General features: G+C 37.1%; 1 protein-coding gene across 3 annotated transcripts in view; it reads right to left on the bottom strand.

The window, feature by feature from the left end:
* LOC127414242 (FERM domain-containing protein 6-like) overlaps positions 1–24,382 on the bottom strand; it is a 42,011-nt gene extending 17,629 nt beyond the window's left edge. For 2 of the 3 annotated variants that reach the window (XM_051652124.1, XM_051652126.1), the window contains exons 1-7: positions 24,009–24,382; positions 2,403–2,705; positions 2,027–2,117; positions 1,314–1,393; positions 1,114–1,190; positions 819–1,005; positions 35–190 (exon numbers count right to left, since the gene is read on the bottom strand). In XM_051652124.1, coding sequence (XP_051508084.1) covers positions 35–190; positions 819–1,005; positions 1,114–1,190; positions 1,314–1,393; positions 2,027–2,117; positions 2,403–2,501 — 690 coding nt within the window. In that variant the 5' untranslated portion in view covers positions 2,502–2,705; positions 24,009–24,382. Of the gene's footprint in view, positions 1–34; positions 191–818; positions 1,006–1,113; positions 1,191–1,313; positions 1,394–2,026; positions 2,118–2,402; positions 2,706–7,488; positions 7,624–24,008 lie in introns of those variants that run through there. The other variant, XM_051652125.1, reaches the window with a different exon arrangement.
* Positions 24,383–24,755: the final 373 nt, after the last annotated feature.

The raw sequence follows: 24,755 nt of genomic DNA, 5'->3' as shown, positions 1-24,755 counted from the left end.
ACACACACACACAGAGCCACAGTTTTTCTCGGACCTTGTAAAGACGGTAATAATGAACAGTCACGTCGTCCAAGAGCGCCGCCTCCTTGATGTACTTCAGCTGGGCCTCTGATGCTGTAAGAGCAAACTGCTCTTTGTGCATGTTTGGAATATGACGGAGAATATAGTCACATCCTCTTTTAGCAATTACCTAAAAAAGATAGAACAAGAATAATGATAATGATAATGAAAGGGTTCCAACAAATTTTGAATTGTTTCAAACAGTTTCCATTTCATTTGTGATTAATGGATTAGAATTTTTTTTTAAATAATTTTATAAAGATTACACTCACAAACAGTGACACTTTTGGACCAATACATTTCCATGACTTTTCCCAGGGATAAGGATTTTAAATATAATTTTAAAGAGACTGCACTCAAAAAGTGCAATTTCTAGCCAATAAAATATTTTGAATTGGCATAACTTGAAAAATACATTTACTACAGAAATTTCTATGACACACAACAGTGCTGTCAGGACGGTATATAATCTGCCAGTATTGTACTGCAACATCCTGCAGCAAAGGAGCATCTCACCCTAATGTGTTTCCAGCACAGATTCCCTTTAAGAGCTATTAAACTATTTTTAACTTCAATCTGCTACACGCAGCGATGTATAACAAGGGTCTGTTTAATGTTGCAGAAATGTTTAGGTATAGCACAGTGCAGCCCATAAACCACACACAGAGGGTGGTTGGAGCACACACATCTTTTACAAGCTTAATCAACATAATGATTCATCAGAGAGCAGTTTAATGGAGGATGCAGTGCAGACTAACCCAGGAGGGAAAGTAAGCTTCCGGCTGGAAATAGGCACCAAAGTGTTTGTTCCGTTTGAAGTTTCCCAGGTCAGCCTGCAGTGCAAATGCTGCCAGCAAGAAATAGGCCTCTTCTCTCTGGATACACTGAGACTGCAGTACCTGCTTTCTCAAATGCCAATAGTAATAATACCGGGCCACGCGATCACTAAAAGAAACAGACGGACAGACTCAGTGTGAGAGAGAGAGCACATATAAATTTTTCTGTGTCTCTGATCTCCTCACCTTGTTTATATACTGTATGTGTGTATCTCACCTGATAAGTCTGCCATTCTCCACATAATATTGTGCTCTGAAGTGAACTATCATCGGAGGTCCAAACTGGTCAATTCCCTGCAGTTAAAACACAGACATTTGGTAAGAATTAAGTCAACATGTGCAGCATAAAAATTATCCAGTTTGCGGGAAATATCTGACAAACGTTTGGATGAAAATCAAGCTCTGTATGCATGATACCTTGCTGGCCTCGCGTTTCCACTCTTTTGGACAATATTTTGACAGTTTCTGTACTAGTTCCATGTATATGTGTTCATTGTCTAGGAGAAAAAGCACAATTAAAACACACTGATACACTCATATATATTTTAAATACTGTGTATATACAGGGTGGCCCAAAAAAAAAAAAAAAAAAAAAACAGGGCCACAATGTTTGATTGCTCATATCTTAAAAATGCATAAAGGCGTTTGAACGATTTTTCGCGTGCTTCTACGACTTTTTGTTAACAACAAAATGACATCACTTTAAAGTAGTAAAAGTACGACAAAAATCGTGCAAATGCCTTTATGCATTTTTAAGATATGAGCAATCAAACTTAGTGGCCCTGTTTGTTTGTTTTTTTGGGGCAACCCTGTATATACTATATATGTTTGTATATATACTGTATATATATTTATTTATTGTTAGAGGAAGGTGTGAAGTGATACAAGAAATATAAAACTTGCACTACTAATTAAAAAATTGGTTGCCTGGGACAGTGGTCAATTATACAATGATTATACAAATATATTTGACTGCTAAATATCATTATTGACCAGTCAGAATCAAGTATTTCAGAGAGCTATGTAAAGTAGGTTATGGCATTTATAAAAGACAAGGATAAGAAATTATGAGGCAGTTTTAGAAGATTTTTGTGTGTGGCAGATTGTGGAAGTGTGTGTGTGTGTCTTACTCTGAATAACACTGAGACCGAAAAGGTGACAGTCCTTCAACCTGAGCAAATCACAGACCTGCACCAACAACTCCTTACATACAGTCTTAACCTGAAAGAAAAGAACAGAGAAAATAAGATTGCATTCATTAGAGACAAAGTGTGATGGAGGGTGTGTGTACATGTTTATACTACATTGTGGGGACCAAATGTGAGGGTTACGTTTAGGGGTAGGGTTAGGGTAAAGAAATCATTGTTAGATCTGTATAAAATCCATAAAATGCATGGAAGTCTATGGAGAGTCCCCACAATGATATAAAACAAGTTTGTGTGTGTGTGTGTGTGTGTGTGTGTGTGAGAGAGAGATTGAGAGATTGAGTGTAATTGTTCTACTCACACTGACAATGACGTTAAGCGTTTCATCATTTGGGAGGAACACACACACACACCGGCGGTCCTGCATCATCTTGTTATTATGGAAAGTCAGTTTGCTCATGTTTGAGAGGCTGCAGCCTGTAGATTTCTGCCCCTCACTGGAGCTCCACCCCTGAGCACCTCCCACTTACAATGGGATCAGATAACTCATGCACATTAACACACACTCATAACCTTCTGCTGTGACCAGAGAAAGTGAATCTCACTCACAACCAACAGCTTCTACTGGATCAACGCACACTCACACCAGCCTCGCTGCCAGACTCTGAAAAGGAGAGAAACACATAAAAAAAATTACACAATAATCAACAGACTGAACTATTATAACTATGGTAAGCATCTGGTAAATGACAAATATGCATTTAATATTTAAAGATGCAACAGCAAGTAAATGTCTGGGATGACTCAAAGAGAACATTGACAACATTTCAGATGCACACACTGTCAGGCTCTATGAATATTTCATCATGGTGCTTGAATGAATTTTATAAGATTTTTTTCCTCAAGTAATTTAAGGAAAATACACAACTGTATTTTACAAGGGTTTTGGATGAAATGCAAAAGCTTATACTGGACATCAACTGTGTATGCTCTAATAAAACTTATAAAGGCCTGCATCCTGGCAGCTGATTGCATATGCTGATAAATTTGAAGCCTATCAGTCACAGAACACACTTTAAAAAATTGTGCATCATGTATTAGAATCGAGTATACAATCTCTCAGCATAAAATATACAAGAACCAATTTAAACAAAACATCTGAGAGAGAATTATATACTATGTGGTGCCCCCATGTAGTATTTAAAGCCCACAGTGGCTCCTGAGCCAAAAACACTGCCCACACCTGGACTGCATAATAATGAATGCAGGCCAATACATATAAGTAAACATGAAGAGAGATCAGTCAGATAACAATCACAGATTTTAGGGGGGTCCTACAATTGCCTATAATTCTAGATATTTTTGGGACATAATATCTGTCTGCATGAACATGACACACAAACATACTGATATTTCTCTCTCGATCTCTCTCAGTTAAACACACACAGGCATACAGAAACCAATGAACTGAGAGAGAGAGAAAGAGAAAGAAATCAAGAAAGAGAGAAAGAGGACAAAGAAGTGAAATAATACCCCGATTTATGCCTTTGATTTCTTATGATGAATAGGTACTCCTCTTATTACTATGCAATATCCAACACACACATAAACATCAGAATCAAATTTAAAACATTTCCAACCTCATGTCATACGTGGCATTCTGCCGATTACCACAGACAATAATTTCCAACATGTGTATAAACAAACAGTAAATGTACTTACAGTAATACACCTATAATGGAAGCTTAGATTGTAAGTGGACTGATATGCTTTGGAGTGTTTAAAAGCAGAAATGTGAAGCTTTAATTTGTTTTGTGATGAAGTACATACATTTTTATAAAATAAATAAATAAATAAATAAATGCTTAAGTGGTTAGGCTGTCTAAATGGCCCTTTTGGGACTACTTTTCTAGTTGGAGAAATAGTATCCATGCCACTTTCACATCCCTTCCTGATTTTGTATGGAAACCAAAAGTAACCAGCAGTGCTGGGCGGATTACTTGTGATTTATAATCAATTATTGATAATAAATTACATGACAAAAAAAATGCAATAAGCAACGTAATCTTGTAGATTACATTTGTGCAGTAATCTTATCTCATTACTTTTGGATTACTTCCAACCGAATTCTGCATGGTTTAATCCTTTGAGTGGTGCTTATGTCCACAAATTCAGATAAATTATTGCAAATGTAAAAATATGAAAGAAGTTTTCATATTTTCCCCCGTGATGCTGATAGAGGTCCATCAATGATAGACTCAAATATGTTTGAGTTTAACAGGCATTTCTTATTGGAGTTACAATTATGGACAGGTTTCTGGGGTATGTTAACACAAATGTGGTCATGAAATTTTGCCATTTTACAAACGCCATCCACGTGTAAAAAGAGATCAGACCAGTTATATTTGTGAATCAGCATCACAGAAACGTGTCAAAGTTATCAATACACCAAAAGTGCATTTATGTACATTTGTGAAGCCGACTACAATAGCAATTTAAGAAACTTAAAGTAGCTTTGCAGCTCTAATCCAATTGAATATGAAATGATGTATATTTGTGCATTTAGATGCGTTTGATGGACAAAACCCTTCCAAAGACATTGCGACACATGGTTATATTACACACAGAGTGAAAATTAAAATAATAACTGAAAAAATATGTTTGATTTGGTTAGATTTCCATATAAAGTAAAAAAGCATGCACACATTCCTCCAATTGCTTCTTTAGATTTGATGCAGAATCCTTCGCAGTTGACAGGATTACATTTTGGAAGGCAGAGTTTACATTGATGTTTTTGCCCTGTGTCTCCTGAAAAATTACATTATCTCTATAGATCCAGTGGTTAAATGCTGAGGTAGACCGCTCCATCTTCACTTGGCTGGCTAGTAGTGAGTATCAGTTCTGAGTGCAATACACACAACCCCTCAAAAATTATACACAATTTTGCCTTGTTAATCATGTAATTCATAACAAGTAACTGTAGTCCGATTACGAGTATTTTAAAATGTAATTTAATCCAATTACAAGTACTTGATTTGTGTAATCTGATTATGTAATCCAGATTCAATGTAATCCATTACTACCCAGCACTGGTAACCAGTTTATTCTAAAGATGGTCATGACATGAGTTGAAAGACTGGATCTAATTTTAAATAGACAAGCTTGAAAAAGAGATTATTTTCTGCGATAATCAACAGCATGCTATTGCGGTAGGGGTAGGTGATATGACTAAACTCTTTCATCACGATATCACAAATTTTATAATCACGATAATGATATGTATCACAATATAGTTACATTTTTTAAATAAATATATAAAAAATGGGTTTATATAATAACCATATTGTAATGCCTATTTTTGAAAATCCAGATATTGAATACTTTATAAATGAAAACTACTTCCTCTTATATAATTTTCTCTTTATTTGGAACTTGACAAACATTGTCAGGGTAAAACAAAAAAAAATACATTGGTGGTAATCAAAAAGTGGTAAATCAACCTTACCACAATGCTAAATTACACATTTCAGTCTGATGTTGTTGACTAGTATTATTATTATAAAACTTTCCACAAGAAACTTGACATCTTCTGAAAGCAATGCAACAAAGGAAATAATTAATGTGTAAAAAAATATCCTTCCTATTCTTCATAAAAACACTTCATTAGGCTCTTAATGGTTTATGTCATCTTTGTAGACAATATTTGAATATCTGAAAGCAAAGCTGGTTTGTTTTCTAACATCATTCGAATTGAATTTTATTAAGGGTGATGAAGTTAAATACCTGCATGACAGATGATGCATAATTGTTGGTGCACGACAAAATGTTTTGGCTGTTTTTCTCATCAGTGTTTGTTAGAATGTCAGGCTCTCTCCCCGTTTGAGATGTTTAACTTCCTCCACTTTAAGGTAAAAAACTTAAACTCAGTAGAATTCAAATGGGTCACGCAAGTTTTAAGTTTGTGCTGCGATAGAAAGAAACTGGATTGAGTAGCGCCAGTGATCACACGCTCTGCGTTTTCCTGTCTGTGGAGCACAATCTGGAAACCTGCAGGACTCGTGCACTTTCATGCTTCAGAGATATCGTGCGCTACAATTATGTGAAACACAGCTGCGCGTAAGAGATGAGAAGCATATTTAGAACTCGAGAAGAATGTCATTGAATTTGCTTTGGCGGCCCGATATTTCGCTTGGGCGGCTGCTGAAAAATTGTCATTACCTGAAAAACCCTGTTTCTTCAATTCTCTCAGTCTCACATAAAGCAGCTCCGCCTTCTCCATTTATCCGACAGAATGTGTACCATGTACGTGTTACATGAATAGAATGAGGTGCACATTTCTTGGAATGTGGTGGTGATTTTTCATAACCACGATACAGACGATAATCCAAAATGTATACCAGTTGCCAAATTTCTACTGCTTTATCATGTCTACTGGTATATTACCCACCCCTATAATGCGGTACAAAGACATCAAGTTAAAAAATGTCCTGGTGCTGGAATATTACATCAAATGTTACTTCATTTATTTTGTTGCTGTTTTTGTAGGGAACCTAACTTGGTGGCTGAAAAACACTATAGAAGCACAATGCGAACCTGCTGTTGTTGGTGGGCTGCTGCTTCTCTAATGCACCGCTTGTGCATGTGGTGTGAAACAGACCTTATAGTATGTTTTAATAGTACAAAAAAACCCTTTTACCTAAAAAGCTTAAGGAAAATTTTATTCCTCATGATATGATCCCTTTAAAAAATAACCAAAGTTAGATTTTTGAAAACATCGCTGAAAAAATGGAGTAGAGAGAAGATTTTGCATGAGAGTCTCAGAGCGACAGAGGAGACAAAAATTTGCAGCAGTCAGGAGAATTCCACCCAACATCTGTTTCTCATTGGAACAATGGAGCCCTTTGATTCTCACACACACACACATGCTTCGTTACACATACTACAGATGCATAATGTTAATATATAAGAAAACAATGACATGGATTTTGGCTTTTCATATTTTGGTTAAGAATGAATTAGGGATTGACTTTTGAAGTTTTCTAGAACCGAAGTATATAGGCAACAAAGGTGCTGAAAGGGGTTCAAGAACTGCACTTAAATCATTTAAATCTATGATGTAACTGGTTTAACTTATATTTTAAGTTTTTAAATTGGCAGTGCTCAGTACAACAGGGTGGAAACAAGACGGAAGAGATTATTGCATGACTCCACGTTTGACAGGATGTTTGACGTTATGTGTGAAATTTCTTAGTTTGAAGGATGGAGACACTTCCTGGATTATATTTTGAGACAAAAAAAATAATCAACAAAGAAAAATAAAAAATAAACACATCTGAAGACAGTCACAGTCTGTTATAATCTGATGCAGTATTAAGGTCTATGTTACGCCTCTCATCCAATCCTGCCTGCTGTAATGCCTCGTTTTGCCTTCAGGGATCAAATCTTACCTTATCATTAAAAGAGGTCTGTTGAAGTGCTTGAACTGTCTTACATAATGTTCCACTGTGCTTTCACCTCCCAAAACTGGGACATCTAGAACCGATGCAGAAAGAGAAACCTTCCAGCAAAGTGAAAAAAGTGGAGAGAGATTTATAAAAGAGTTTTTGAAGAAAAAAAACAAACAAACTTACAGAGCGGAAGAATAAGAGCTAAGGAAATGCCACTGATAGGTGGAAACTGCATGCCCAAACACGCTCAGACAGAGTTGCTCTACAGTTTTAGTGTGATCTTAATTCCAGACACAATCCCCCTTCACGTGCTCTGAACGATTTCTTAATTTTGCAGTAGAGGACACAATTTAAAGGAGTAGGTTTTGCTGCCTGAACAGATTTTTACACCTGTTGTAGAATTAGGCTATTCAATTCATTGAAGAAAGCAGAAATATTTATTTCCTTACACAAAAGATATAGAAGAGCAACCTTTGGCCAAGGAAGTAAATAATAGCCCAAAATACAATTCTCTAATAACATAATCAAAGATAAAAAGAGGTGTAATAACAACATTAAAAGGTGTAACAGCTCAGCTGGAGGTCATTTGATCTGTTCACGTTTTGATCCGTTCACAGTCTTCTTCGACAAATTTAACTAACATATAAAGTGATAATTTGGGTAACTCAATAATTCAGTTCATACCTGGTTGTCTTTTTTAGATTATCCAACATTCTATAAGCAGTGTGTCATGTATCAATCATCTTTTCAATAAATTACATTAAAAGGAATATTCCGGGTTCAATACAAGTTAAGATCAATTTACAAAATTTGTGGCACAATGTTGATTACCACAAAAATTAACTTCGACTCGCTCCTCCTTTTCTTTAAAAAAAAAAAAAAGAAAAAGAAAAAAAAGGCAAAAATCTGGGTTACAGTGAGACACAATGGAAGTGAATGGGGATAATTTTTGGAGGGTTTAAAGGCAGAAATTTGAAGTTTATAAAAGCACTTACATTAATTCTTATGTTAAAACTCATGTATTATTTGAACAGTTATTTTAGGGATTGTTGACATTACATCACCTTGGCAACGAAGTTGTAAAATTGGCTATAACTTTACACAGACAAGGTTAGTACAGGTGAAGTCAGAAGTTTACATACACTTAGGTTGTAGTCATTAAAACTCATTTTTTAACCACTCCACAGATTTCATATTAGCAAACTATAGTTTTGGCAAGTCTAGGCTAAATCCACTTTGAGCACGACATGAGTAATTTTTCCAACAATTGTTTACAGACAGATTGTTTCACTTTTAATTGAATATATCACAATTCCAGTGGGTCAGAAATTTACATACACTAAGTTGTGCCTTTAAGCAGCTTGGAAAATTCCAGAAAATTATGTCAAGCCTTAAGGCAATTAGCCAATTAGCTTCTGATTGGCTAATTTGATTCAATTGGAGGTGTACCTGTGGATGTATTTTAAGGATTACCTTCAAACTCAGTGCCTCTTTGCTTGACACCATGAGAAAATCAAAAGTACTTCAGAAACATAATTGTGGACCTCCACAAGTCTGGTTCATCCTTGGGAGCAATTTACAAATGCCTGAAGGTACAACGTTCATCTGAATAAACAATTGTACACAAGTATAAACACCATGGGACCATGCACACATCATACCGCTCAGGAAGGAGACACATTTGTCTTCTAGAGGTGAACGTAGTTTGGTGTGAAAAGTCAAATCAATCCCAGAACAACAGCAAAGGACCTTGTGAAGATGCTGGAGGAAACAGGTAGACAAGTATCTATATCCACAGTAAAACAAGTCCTATATCGGCATAACCTGAAAGGCTGCTCAGCAAGGAAGATACCACTGCTCCAAAAAACACAAGTGCACATGGGGAAAAAGATTTTACTTTTTGGAGAAATGTCCTCTGGTCTGATGAAAAAAAAAATTGAAGTGTTTGGCCATAATGACAATCATTATGTTTGGAGGAAAAAGGGTGAGGCTTGCAAGCCGAAGAACACCATCCCAACCGTGAAGCATGGGAGTGGCAGCATCATGTTGTTGTGCACTTCACAAAATAGATTACATCATGAGGAAGGAAAATTATGAGGATATAAGAATGAAGCAACATCTCAAGACATCAGCCAGGAAGTTAAAGCTCGGTCGCAAATGGGTCTTCCAAATGGACAATAACCCCAAGCATACCTCCAAAGTTGTGGAAAAATGGCTTAAGGACAACAAAGTCAAGGTATTGGAGTGGCCATCACAAAGCCCTGACCTCAATCCAACAGAAAATTTGTGGGCAGAACTGAAAAAGCGTGTGCGAGCAAGGAGGCCTACAAACCTGACTCAGTTACACCAGTTCTGTCTGGAGGAATGGGCCAAAATTCCAGCAACTTATTGTGAGAAGCATGTGGAAGGCTGCCCAAAACATTTGACCCAAGTTAAACAATATAAAGGCAATGCTACCAAATACTAACAAAGTGTATGTAAACTTCTGGCCCGCTGGGAATGTGATGAAAGAAATAAAAAGCTGAAATAAATAATTCTCTCTACTATTATTCTGACATTTCACATTCTTAAAATAGTGATCCTAACTGACCTAAGATAGGGAATGTTTTCTACAGTTAAAAGTCAGGAATTGTGAAAAAATTATTTGGCTAAAGTGTATGTACATTTCTGACTTCAACTATAAGTGATTTTATCACACTATAATCATGTTTTCACGCATATCCTTTATGTTTTGTGGCTATGCTTTTGAAAAAGTGAGTATTTTAATATTATGCCACAAATGCTGTCAATTGAACACCCCCCTAGGGGGGTCCGCCGCAAGAAGATTTTAAAGTTAAATGCATCATTCTGGTGCAATTTGAGAGCAAAATTAAGAGGCTAGATCTATGAAGAACTTTGAGCTCTTATAAACAATTTTGTATTTAGTAGTTAAATTAGTAATTTAATCATAAACACATTGGTTGTATAGATATGAATGGTGATGACACAGCAAAACAGTCACACCCACAAAGCATGGTAAACGAGACAGAGTTTAACGCAGTTCAAAAACTGAACTGAAACTACTCTGACCTACTGCCCCATTCTCTGCTGTCAAAATCACTTGCTGTCCCTCCCTCAAAGGAAGCTGTCTTTCCTGCTGCCCCTATGGGAAGTACCTGCCCTGCTGCCCCTCTATGACTGTCTGTCCCTCTATGAGAGTCAGCTGAGGCTGTCTCTCCTGCTGTCTGGAGAAGCAGTTTCTTCTGCTACAAAGAAACAAGTAACGTTAAAATTCCACTGTATACTCAAGTTTATTTCTTGATAAAAGCCTATGAATTATCTGTTTGGCTATTGACTTGCCATCTAACTATGCTAGCTATCCTAGCTAGCTACCTCTGTAGCTGTTTCTTCCTCATCTGGTGGTGGATTTCGCTCACTCTTCTTGAAATATTTAAAAATGCTCATGATCTGAAAATCAAGGGTACCAACATTAAGCTTAAAACAGTTGTGTTACTTCAACTTGATTAGTTAACGTTACAAATAGCCGTTAATAACGTTACATCAAGGCTCGACATTAAGCATTGTGATGTGCTTGTCCTCCGCACTTGGTCATTCACTTGTCCAAGTAAAAAAGTTACTTGTCCGGAGAGAAAAAAAAGGACATTTAAGTTACATGCTCAAGTAACACGTCAAAGTTTCTGTTGTACGTTTCCTAAAATTACGACCAATGCCCAACCTAATAGTGTACCTATGCAAATAACTCTCTGCAACAGAAATGTAAACTGCACTGGGTAGGGGACGAGGATACACTGTAAACCCTAATGCTCAAAATAATTAATTGTTTTGAGTAGGGAAAAATTTAATCATACAAATTAGTTCAAATAAATTAACCTTGAGTATTTAGAACTTTCTCTTTCTTTTGAGTTCTCGAAATTTACACATTTTAAGTAACCTGAACTGTTTAATGTTTAAACTCTTTCAATTTAAAGGAACTAAAATTTTATTGAAACTGGGAAGGGGATTTTTTTTTCCCAACATGCTTTACATAGCACTCAACAGGGAAAGTAAATGTTAAAATTAAGTGTTATATAGCATGTCTTTGTGCAAGATGATTTAAAAGGGAGAAACATGTTAGTGTTTAATGTTTTGTTGTGTTGTTTAGAAGAGTTTCTGTCATGTTAAAGTTTTTTGGGGTTTACCATTATAGTGACTGTGGAGCTTGAGATTAGCTTGAGGAGTTACAAAATTTGATCATTCTACAGTATATTGATATACTTGTTGAGGAATTGCTATGCTCATCAAAGCATAGTTTATCCAATTAGCATGCAATCAGCATGCTAACATTCACTGTACTAGCTTGTTCTAGCTAGTACTAGCTAGCTAGGTTCCCTCTACTTTTTTTTTTTTTTTACTTAATGAAACACTTTTATTAAAAAAAAATTCAAGTCGGTTTATTGTTGTCACTCTCCTGTGTTGGAAAAATTGAGCAGAAATAGTGTGTGTGCAGGAGATATGGTACAGAACTTAAAGATCATTAAATGACAAACACTTAATATTGTGCTGAATTTACAAAGACAATAAATGCAGGCATATGCATAACTGAAATGTGTCCTAAAATTAATTAAACAATGAATTTATTGATGTTTTTTTATTAAAAAATTTTTTTTGTGATTTAATTCTACAAATTAAATAAGCATAACAGGAAATGCGGAATCAAACTATATAAAATTAACCAAACAAACACAAACCCCAGTGGTCATAAATATTAGAAACAATAAAAAAAAAAAAATAAATAAAAAAAATAAAAAGTATACTTTTAAAAAACAATAAAATTGCACAAACACACACACACACACACACACTTAAAACTAGAGATCTCCCTCCACTGCCCCTACCTGAGAGCCTTCCAAAAAGGCCAAATATCTGCCTCATTTCCTATCAAATAACCCCAGATTGACTTTATTTACTTTCCAGCATTGTGCCACACCAACTAGGTAACAACATAGCAGTTGATAGTGAAATCAACACTCAACAGACACAATACACCACTGCACCGTTGTCTGCTGAGCTGCAAAATGATGCACTGATTTTTACCTTTCAATCTACTACATTACTTACTGCACTGACAAACTATAGCTGGCTAACATAACAAACAGATGTGATCAACATGAGTGACATGGCTGTCAGGGACAGGGTTAACGTTATATTAGTTATATAAAATGATGTGGTCATTTTTTATTAACTTTCCAGTATGTATTAGCAATTTACCGAGAAGACACCGCTTAATTCTGCCCTGTCTGCAAAGCCACCGTCAGCTCAGCTCTGTAAACAATGGAGTCGGAGCATTCACTGTTGGACAAACTACATTACACCAATTCTAAAGCATTTTCTGCATTACATGTTCTGAAAAAAAAAAAAAAGGTTTCATATCTGCACGTATTGGTAAACATATATGCCGATACCGATATATTGATGAAAGGCTAATATCGGCCGATCGATATATCGGTCAGGCACTTAAAAGCAGTAATCACCACTCCCAGAGAATCTGCTGATTTAGGGGGGTGTATGCTACTCCCAAAAATAGAACAGAGTAGGTGGTGCAGCTGTAAATACCTAAAGAATTGAGACCTGGGAATCCCAAAATGTTGAACCATATTTTCAAAGGACCTCAACACTCCACTCTCATATAGGTCACCGAGCGTATTAACCTCCCTCACAATCCACTCTGTCCAGCAGAAAGGGGACTTATTAATACATAAATTCAGCCATATGCTCGAGGCTACATTTAAATAAATGTCCGAATTAAACACTCTGGACACTTTTGACCATACTGAGTGCAAATGAGAGATAACGGGGTGTAACTTAACTTCTCCGGTTAGTTTGATAGAAAGGCTCTGTAATGGTGAAATAGGGGCAAGAACTTCCTGTTCAATACAAAACCAGGGAGGGGCTCTCTCAGGTGGAAGCGACCAATGAGCCAAATCTCTGAAAAGGAATGCATAATAAAACAAAATCTTGTGTAGGCCTAGCCCACCTTTGTCAATCGGCCTATGCAACTTACTGAAATGTAATCTGGTATGTTTACCATTCCAAATGAAGGACTTCACTATGCTATCAAATTGCTTGAAATAAGAGAGGGGGACATCTATAGGGAGAGTTTGTAACAGGTAGTTGAATTTTGGAATACAATTCATTTTAATAACATTAACCTTCCCAGTCACAGATAAATGTAATGAAGCCCACCTGCCCACATCGCTCGAAAACCTTTTTATTAAAGGGTCAATATTAACTCTAACTAAATCAGACAAATTTGCTGGGAATAAAATCCCCAAATACTTAATGCCCTTTTTGGGCCACAGGAAGGCATCTGGCTGAAAAGCCGTTACCGGGCAGTACGCCATCAGAGCCAAAGCTTCAGATTTAGACCAATTCACTCTGTATCCTGAGAATTTAGAAAAGGAATTAATAATTCTGTGGAGGCAATGCATAGATCTAGTACGGTCGGAGACAATAAAATATCGTCTGCGTAAAGCAAAAGCTTATGCGCCAGACCTCCCGTCACTACCCCTGGAAAATCATCCTCCTTTCTTATCGTGGCTGCTAATGGTTCCAGGGCAAGACAGAATAATAATGGGGAAAGAGGGCAACCCTGCCGGGTGCCCCTATCAATAGTAAAATAATCTGAAATTAATCCATTCGGTTGAAACGCTACTACTGGGTGTCTATTAAGTAACTTAATCCACCCAATAAAAGTATTCCCGAACCCGTACATTTCCAAAATATTATAAAGATAATCCCATTCTACCTTAGCTTTTCGGCGTCAAGCGAGATGGCAGCGACCAGAGTCTGATCGTTCGCCACTGCACACATGACATTAATGAAACGCCTAATGTTATCAGAAGAGTTACGGCCCAGAATAAATCCTACCTACTACATGTATAAGAGATTTCATAACTTTACATAACTTTTTTGATAATATTTTAACATCTAGCTGGATCAGGGAAATTGGATGGTAACTCTTACACTCGCTTGGATCTTTGTCCTTTTTAAGAATCAGACTGATCCGGGCTTGCGTCATGGTTGGTGGAAGCTTTCCGTTCTTTAATGATTCCGTATAAACTTCTAGCAAAAGTGGAGCCAGTTCTGTAGAATAAGATCTAAAAAACTCAGCGGCAAAGCTGTCTGGCCCCGGAGCCTTGCCTATAGGCAAGGCCTTAATTACTTCGCCAAGCTTCTCCAAGGTTATCTCAGAATCAAGAGAACTCCTTTGCTCAGTCGTCAGTTTAGGAAGTTCTAATGGTTCCACAAAGTTTCTAATATCCTCATCAGTAAACGAAGACGTGGAACTATAGAGATCAAGATAGAATTCTTTAAAAGCATTATTAATATCAATGGCCATGGTAAATATTTCACCACGAGTAGATTTCACTGAGGGAATGGTAGTAAAAGACTCTATCTGTTTTATATATCTAGCCAGATATTTTCCTGCTTTGTCCCCCGACTCAAAGTATGACTGTCTTGCCCTGAATAGCCAAAACTCCACCTTCCGCGACAAAATAGTATTATCTGTATTTCAATAGGGTCAATTCTCTGAGGCCATTAGACGACATTCGGTGCTTCAGCTCTGCCTCGTTCTTGTGCTTTGGGGTGAATGCGCCATACTGTATGATCCGGCCCCTAAGAACCACCTTAAGTGCCTCTCAAGCCACCCCCACAGAGGATACTGAGGACCAGTTGGTCTCCATATAGACATTGATTTCAGCCTTTAACATTTGTTGAAATTCAGGATTTTGCAAAAGGGATACATTAAAGCACCAACTATATGATTTCCTTTTCTCCATGTGGCAATACCTCTAAACACACCAGGTCGTGATCTGAGACTAAAATGTTTCCAATTGAGCAATCTACAACAGATGAAATGAGGGACTTAGATATTTAAAAAAAAAAAATCTATTCTGTGGGTATTCGGAATGTGGGTATTCTATGAAAAAAATGTATAGTCCTTACCAGATGGGTTCAAAAGTCTCCAAATATCTGTAAGACCAAGATTTTTTACACGTCCTGTGAAGCATCAATTTTGCTCTAGGGGGCTTGCACACTTTTGCTTCACTATGATCAAGGACTGAGTACACCAAAAGATTAAAGTCTCCTCCCAATATTACATCATGAGGAGTGCCAGCGGCCTGCAACATCCCTTCAAGATCTATAGAAAAGCCCTGATCATCAACATTAGGTGCATAAATATTAGCCAGATTAAAACGCAAATGCTGTGATTTAATTATATAAATATATAGTTTACATGTGCTGCGTGGTTCACAGTGGATTAGTGCTCTGCTCTGTCATCTCAAACAACGTGAATGATTCTCAATGTCGGTGGAGTTTCCAGAGTTTGTGCGGTCGGATTTATACATTAAAGTACGTAGCTCATCCACGCTAAGACTGCAGCCTTCAGCGGTTTAATAAATCACACTAGGACGTCACTTGGATTAATTGTCCATTTCAGTGTAAAAGGAGTAAGAGAGCAGGTGTTTACAATAAGCCTGTGAACATTTTAAAGCAGTCGTGTGTCAGTCATACTGCGCACTGGTACCGGATAGAGTCGGTGCTAGGTACTACCGGTACTGCAGAAACACTGGTATCGTTACATCTTTTTTATTTTAGTACCAACATGGTACCGAAGTACCAGTACTTTTGACAACACTTGCCATTTTTGATTGAAAATTCTCTTGTAACAATCCTACAGCGTAGCAATCATTATTGTTTACCAAACAATGAGATAAACAATAATGAATCAAAGAGCCCTGTGAAGGCATCATTTATGCCATTTAGAATGCAGTATATGTCTTTTCTCCGCAACAACACCTGATAAAACAATCAGTCGTGCACAACAAATGACGAAAAAAACACATGAAATCCGATCTGACCGTTCAGGATAAGACACATTAACAAAATCTATGAATGTGATTTGGATCAGGTTTGTAAAAAATCTGATTTTGTGTGTTTTTGTCCTGTTCAGAAAGACCAAAAAAAAAAATAATAATAATCTGATTTTTTTCTGCCTATGTGAACACAATGTTCAGGGGACCAAAACACTCAAAAACACTAAATGTTTCTTTAAAAATGTTCTTTTAATATTGTCACTTTTTTCAAACAAGATTTTTTTTTTAAAGGTGGAAAAAAGACAGACTGAGTTCTTGAGAATGAACAACCTACCTGTTCAAGACTTTTCCTTTCTACAATAAATCAACTTACTGCAATGTTATAGCATATAAAATACAGAGGAATATTGAGGAACAAGAGTTTCATTGTAGTTTTGCAAACGGAGAGCATCAAATGACTCATGACTCTTTTGAATCTACAGCATGAAACATATGGTGCTCCTGGTATGATTCTTTTTAGTGAATGTAGGATCAATTGTTGGATTGCATTTATGCCTCTAAAAAAAGTCTGCAAATACATCTTTAACAAGAATTGTTTTAATGTATTTTTGATTTGTTATAGGCCTATCTGCTCTGTACAAACTTGATGAAGAGATCATTTGGCAACAGAATGTAGTAAATCCAATAAGATTTGCATCTTTCGTATCCAAATAATTCTTCCTCAAAAGTACTAAATGAATTATTTCTGAAATTGTTAATGGAACCGTTAAGGAACCGCAATCGTTAAGAGGAATCATAACCAGAATTGTTAAATTCCTTACAATTCACATCCCTAATTCTTATGTCTGGATCCCTCATTTAGAGTTAACGGTTGTTAATCTATGCCCCTCATTAGTTGTTTCCCTCATCAGTCTGTTGTCAAATTGCAGCTGAATCAATATTCATCTCCACACAGTACTATAAAACTGCATTGTTTTCTTTATATTGCCATTGGACATACAAATATTCACTGTTATTCTGTACAACTCTTTCAACAGATACAAATCACATTCAAGGGTTTCCAATTTGCAAGTTTAGGTTTTACACAGACTGTGTTCTACAAACTGTCTTCATCCATTTGTCCAATATGGATGTCAGGCACAGAAGGACACATGTAAACCTTAGGCATAATAACACACAAGGAAGATGATAACACCACAGCTGTCAGAGTTGCATATAATAGGTAACACACAGAACAACAAACACAACATTACAAGGAATAGGACACCTCACACAGAACACAGTAACAAACAAACTTCACAGCCATGTCAGCTTAACCAATCAAAGTGAGCCTTGAAACTAATCCATCTCTATACCACTCATTCACTGCTACTGAGATGGCCAATCACATTGCATGTTTACTTTAAAACATTAAAGACCCAAAACATGTCTGGTTGGAGATACTATTTCAATCACATGACAGATTCAAGAAGAGTGAGATCATGTCACACTCACTACAGGTGAACAAAGAGAGGAAAGAGAGAATAATCTTTTTGGAAGAACTCATCAACTCGGTCTTAATGTGGGTGATGGTCATGCTGCTGAATCTTTTGTCATTTATCAGACACATTTAATTCACAAGGGCACTAAGCAAGCACACTTACTGCAGGTTCAGTCCCATATGGGGTTCAGTGTCTTGCTCAGGGGCATTATTTAGGAGCAGAATTCAACCTGTTAACAGCACGGATACTAACTAGTTAAAAGTGAAGGGTGTAATTTTCAAAAAGTTAATTTTCAGAACAATCCTCTTTTCTGTCATCTGTCCGACCATTGCTCAGTCAGGCTGGGCAGGATGGTCAAAGAAACAGAGCAATGTTTTGATAGCACCACTTTTTGGGAGAAATCAACCTATGAATGGCTTACTAAAGCTAGGATAGGAGAAAGTATTTTAACATAAAATTATAGTATAGGACTACGGCTGGGCAATATATCAGATATTTACAATATTATCATGTTGATTTTGCTGGCGAAATAAAACTAAGCAATATCATAAATATTGTGATAATTGAGGTATGCTTTTTGTTTGGCGCTTAAGTTAAAAAGTGCTTCATTAGACTAATTTCATGATCCTTCAGGTCTGCACAATTATTAAATAACATCAAAAATCTCAGTATTGCCATTTGTTATTATTTAACTGCAAAAGGCTGCAATTTAATTCAATGAATACGTGGTCTGTGTGAACAGGTGACGCGCTGTTCTGAGTGCGTGTGCGGGACTCATGATGTGTTCTTTTAAGCTCAGTACATTTTGCATGCACTGTGAGAGCAAAGCACTGCAGGTTCACACATGCATGCAATTCCAAACATTAGTGACCACCACAAGTTATAATACAAATCTAAAAATGGGATACAGTATCACAGAAAAGAAGGTGACAACATCTGCAGAAGCAGAAAGGAAATGGAAGAAAGATAATATTTCATAGGAAACCTGAAGTTTAAGGAACTCACTTTCTAAATTCCAGCGGGCGATGAGAGCAGCTAAGTCAAAATACTTTGCGGATCTCATCGGAAAAAAACTGCAATAACCCTAGAACTCTCTTCAATACCATAAATGCAGTAGTAAACCCAGCTGTTAATATATTTCCTCAGTGTGAGTCGGCAGCTTTGTGTGACAGTTTTCTGCAATTTTTCATTAACAAAATAAGAGACATAAGACTGAACATCACATCCTCCACATATGTTCTGACTGGTCTACCTACATGTCATGCGGTTTTTAAGCAATTCACAGCGATTTCTCTCTCTTCTCTGCAGGAAATTGTAAATAAACTGAAGCCTACTGGCTCTTCATTTGACGTAATTCCTCCCCGGCTTTTTAAAGATGTTTTTAAGTCAATCGGGCCTAACCTTTTAGATTTTATCAACAAATGTCTTGAACTAGTAACTGTACCTGATCATTTTAAACATGCCTCTGTTCAGCCACTGCTTAAATGGCCAAATTTAGACCTAACAACTTTATCAAATTTCAGACCTGTCTCTAAACTGTCATTTATTTCAAAAATACTGGAGAAGGCAGGTTTTCAGCAACTTTACAATTTCTTGGAAGAAAATGAGATATGTGAAATGTTTCAATCAGGCTTCAGAAGACACCACTCTACTGAGACAGCAGTGGTTAAGGTGTTAAATGATGTACTGTTGACTGTGGACTGAATTTTTCAAATGCTTGTGCTCCTCGATCTAAGTGCTGCCTTTGACACAATTGATCACATCGGTCTGCTCTCTCGTTTAGAACATTGTGTACGCATCCAAGGGAATGCTTTGAAGTGGTTCCAGTCCTATTTTAAGAACAGAAGATTCTCAGTGAATATTGCCGAATTCTCATCTAATGTAGCCCCACTTACTTGTGGAATTCTACGGGGCTCTATCCTGGCCCTGATTTTATTTTCACTTTACATGCTCCCATTAGGCACGGTTTTTAAGAAATATGACATTTACTTCCACTGTTTTGCGGATGATACTCAAATCTATCTTCCGCTAAAACAAAACACAAACTGCTTTCCTAGTCTGTCTATCAGATCTAAAGGCCTGGCTGTCCTTAAACTTTCTAAATTTAAATTAAAGTAAGACCGAGGTGATAGTATTTGGCCCCTCTGAGACCCAAAAAACATCTAACATTGATTTTGGGCCTCTATCTCAATATGTAAAACCATGTGTCAAAAACCCAGGAGTCTACTGGGCTTTTCCACTGCACGGTACAGCTCGACTCGACTCTGCTCGCTTTTTGGGGTTTTTCCCACTGTGGATAGTACCAAATGTGAGCCAAAATCATCACAATTAAAAGAACCAAAGACTTAAACTACTTCAGTCTGTGTGCATTGAATTTATTTAATACATGAGTTTCACAATTTGAGCTGTATTACTGAATAAATTAACTTTTCCACGACATTCTAATTTATTGAGATGCACCTGTATATACACACACACAGTTGTGCTCAAAAATGTGCATACCCTGGCAGAAATTGTGAAATTTTGGCATTGATTTTGTAAATATGACTGATCATGCAAAAAAAAAAAACTGTCTTTTATTTAAGGTTAGTGATCATATGAAGCCATTTATTATCACATAGTTATTTGGCTCCTTTTTAAATCATAATGATAACAGAAATCACCCAAATGGCCCTGATCAAAAGTTTACATACCCTTGAATGTTTGGCCTTGTTACAGACACACAAGGTGACACACACAGGTTTAAATGGCAATTAAAGATTAATTTCCCACACCTGTGGCTTTTTAAATTGCAATTAGTGTCTATGTATAAATAGTCAATGAGTTTGTTAGCTCTCACGTGGATGCACTGAGCCATGGGGAGCAGAAAAGAACTGTCAAAAGACCTGAGTAACAAGGTAATGGAACTTTATAAAGATGGAAAAGGATATAAAAAGATATCCAATACTTGTTGACCCTCTCCAAACATAGCGCTTATGGTTGTGACCATAAAGCTCTATTTTGGTCTTGTCACTCCAAATTACAGTGTGCCAGAAGCTGTGAGGCGTGTCAAGGTGTTGTCAGGCATATTGTAACTGGGCTTTTTTGTGGCACTGGCTTCTTTCTGGCAACTCGACCATGAAGCTCATTTTTGTTCAAGTATCGTTGTATTGTGCTCCTTGAAACAACCACACCGTCTTTTTCCAGAGCAGTCTGTATTTCTCCTGAGGTTACCTGTGGGTTTTTCTTTGTATCCCGAACAATTCTTCTGGCAGTTATGGCTGAAATCTTTCTTGGTCCACCTGACCTTGGCTTGGTATCAAGAGATCCCCGAATTTTCCATTTCTTAATAAATGACTGAAAATTACTGACTGGCATTTTCAAGGCTTTGGATATCTTTTTATATCCTTTTCCATCTTTATAAAGTTCCATTACCTTGTTACTCAGGTCTTTTGACAGTTCTTTTCTGCTCCCCATGGCTCAGTATCTAACCTGCTCAGTGCATCCACGTGAGAGCTAACAAACTCATTGACTATTTATACACAGGCACTAATTGCAATTTAAAACGCCACAGGTGTGGGAAATTAACCTTTAAATGCCATTTAAACCTGTGTGTGTCACCTTGTGTGTCTGTAACAAGGCCAAACATTCAAGGGTATGTAAACTTTTGATCAGGGCCATTTGGGTGATTTCTGTTACCATTATGATTTAAAAAGGAGCCAAACAACTATGTGATAATAAATGGCTTCATATGATCACTATCCTTAAACATTTTTTGCATGATCAGTCATATTTTCAAAATCAATGCTAACATTTCACAATTTCTGCCAGGGTATGCAAACTTTTGAGCACAACTGTGTGTGTGTGTGTGTGTGTGTATATATATATATATATATCAAAATATTTATCAAATATTGTCAATAAGCTGAAAAATATATTTTTATTTTTGCAGCCATATCCCCCAGCCCTATATAGGAAACATTCTCAAACTTAGTATCTGATCCAATCACAACACCACGTTGCACATATGATTATGGGTTTAGACTAGAGACAACAAAAATTTAAATGTCATGCATTTTCTGTATTTTATTTGCAATACAACATTTATTTGCAAAACAACATTCCAGCTGCCTTTAGGCACCTAGCTGCATGAAAACACACTAATACACACACATAAATGAAGGGCAGCTCAGCAAAGAAAACATCCTGAGGTTAAGAAAAGGAAAGGAAACAAAGGAGAGCATAAAATGCATCCTGGCACCAAACCACCACAAACAAGCACACACACAAGCAATTTAAAACTGTGTGATGCAAAATTAGACCTCTCCATTCTTCAGCCTCACAAGAAGGCACAACATGAAAACACACACAGGGTGTGACAGACTGACTCAGGCAAGCCTGCATCAAAGTAAACACTACGTTCATGGGCGCTCAGTGACGAATCTGAAATGACAAAATTTTTATTTATTTTGTCATTTACAGTTGTAAAGACAGAATTCCACTTGGAGAAATAAAACATTAACATAGCTTTTATACAAGCTAAAAATAATTGAATATTTACAACACCATTTTAGTCAAGATGTAGAGGTTGTTCAAGAAACAAGCTATAACCCAGATAATGGGTTATCGACAACTCCAACATACTAACAACATAAATGTGTGAGAATGGAGGGCATACTGGCATATTAAAATTCACTTTATTTCTATTGTTTAGGGGAGAGTGGGAAAGATACCCCTGGTGGTGACGAACAGAAACATTTCAAACAACCCACAGTTTAACCTTACATCTCCACATATCTGTTAAACGCATTACAGATTTTAGTTCTTAGACTTAGAGAAAATCGCTGTACACAAGAGAGGATAAATGTGAGACCGTTTGGTGTAGAGTTGCAGTGCGCTAATATTAAACCCGCCCTGACCGCAAAGAGGAAATTGTGAACATTCCTGAATCCTGATGAGAGAGAGAGAATGAATCTTTTCCGATTTGAATCCTGTTATGATGCAATTAACCTCCTTGTTCAGTTGAGACTAACTTCCTGTTTGAAGCCCAGTAGTCAGACATTACTGAAGCTTTTGCCATTTGTTATTCCACAAAGTGGGCATGCTCTTTTCAGAAAGGTTTTATCCAGAAGTTTGATTCAGTTTGGAGGCAATTTGGCAAGAACACACATAGCAACTGAAAATACAAATAACTGGCAGGAGTGTATTCCTACATGGTGTACACCGATCACAGAATCTTATCATATAAAAAACATTCCTTGCATTTATTTATGTTTTATACCTGGCATATTAAACAAATATTACTGAAGTAATCTAACATGTTTAATGGAGGACTTTAGAATCATAATATGTTGACATTTTACTTATCAGTCCTCATAAAATTAGATCATGTAACAAATGTAATACCTGCCACTTCAATGTTAAGTATGTTTTTTGAGATGCTGGGGTCTCTCAGACCAGACCCCAAACAGAGTCTGGAACTGCCCTGAAAACATGCTGTCTAGGTGGGCAGCTCACTGGGTTTGAGACAAAGCCAGTGCATCTCATTTTAGTGGGACAAACCCCACATAACCTCAGGGTTATGTAAGCCACTGAGCTAGCTGGGAGCTATAACCAACCCAAGTACAAAAACACATTACTCCACAAATAACCAGTGTGTGCCATATTATGGTCTAAAAATAGTTTTATGAACTAAAACATTAAACTGGGTATTAAATACAAGCCCTTACAAAAAAATAAAAATACAAAAAAAAAAAAATACAATGGTAAGCCATGGTTTCCTCCAAAATACTACACACACAATACAGTTACTGTAAGTATTGTAAAATCATTACAGTCAATTTGTTAATAGTAATTTTGTAAATCTTAATTTATTTATTTTTTAACTGGTGGAAAATACCAAGTTACCACAGTTGAAATGTAATAAAATGTAGTAACAATAGTAACAATGGTATTTCAGTGGAAACTATGGTTACCATGGTAAATTTTTTGCAAGCAGAATGCAAACACACTGCTGTGTTCTGCAGGAGCTCCATCAGCTCTACTAGAGTGTGTGTGTGTGTGTGTGTGTGTGTGTGTGTGTTCTGCGGGCCGGCGCTGCCACGTAGAATGAGTTATTTGAGAAATGCAAGGAGACTAAACTGTCTCAAGAACCCTGGCCACGGTATGGACATAAAAATAAAGTTATAACAATGAGACTCACCTTGTTGGTGACGATAAATCCACGTGTTCCTAAAGAAACCTTCCTTTATGTAACTCTTTGAATCTTGCTCTGTGCTGGCCAGTCTAGCACATAATCCCAAACCGCGAACTCAACCCCATCGGGCTCCCCAACACTAACAAATCACTATACATGTGGAGGGAATTTCCCAACCGTGAGTTGGAGGGGTGACAAACGTCAAAAGTATAGACCGGAAACGCATCTATTACACTGTATCGCTTTCCCTCGAGTTTTAAATGCAACGCAGGGGCTGTACTATATTTGTGCGGTCGAGCTGTTTACATTTAACCAAGCGTGTGAGAAAGACCACCCCTCTGCAGCTGACGTTGGTCGTGTCCACGGATGGCCAACCTGCCTTTCCTTCAGCCTGCAGGAAAAATGACGAATCCTACTAAAGCTAGGGCTTTAGCTTATGAATATTAATTAGGTCAGACAGACGTTGCTTGGTAACCCTCCTCGAGCGTCCAGTTGCGTATCCAAGTCAATATTCATAAGCTGAACCTTTTTCTCGTTAATTGGCCAGCTGACCAGCGCCCACTTACAAACGTTTGCCTTTCAGCCAATAGTGTGCGCCTGTTGGGCACACGCAGCGTTACGTAATTAATTTTCATAAAATAGGCCTTCACTGTACTAAGTTTCAGCATGTTGAGAGCTCGGGAATGCTCCGCTGGAAAGGTGAGCGGAGGCGTGGGAATGTGGACTGGAATAACGGGGTGCCGTGTTGCCAAA

This window comes from Myxocyprinus asiaticus, chromosome 23 (genome assembly GCF_019703515.2).
Source record: "Myxocyprinus asiaticus isolate MX2 ecotype Aquarium Trade chromosome 23, UBuf_Myxa_2, whole genome shotgun sequence".
NCBI lineage: Eukaryota > Metazoa > Chordata > Actinopteri > Cypriniformes > Catostomidae > Myxocyprinus > Myxocyprinus asiaticus.
The sequence above is the reverse complement of the archived record's forward strand: the minus strand, read 5'-3'. Positions and strand labels throughout refer to the sequence as shown.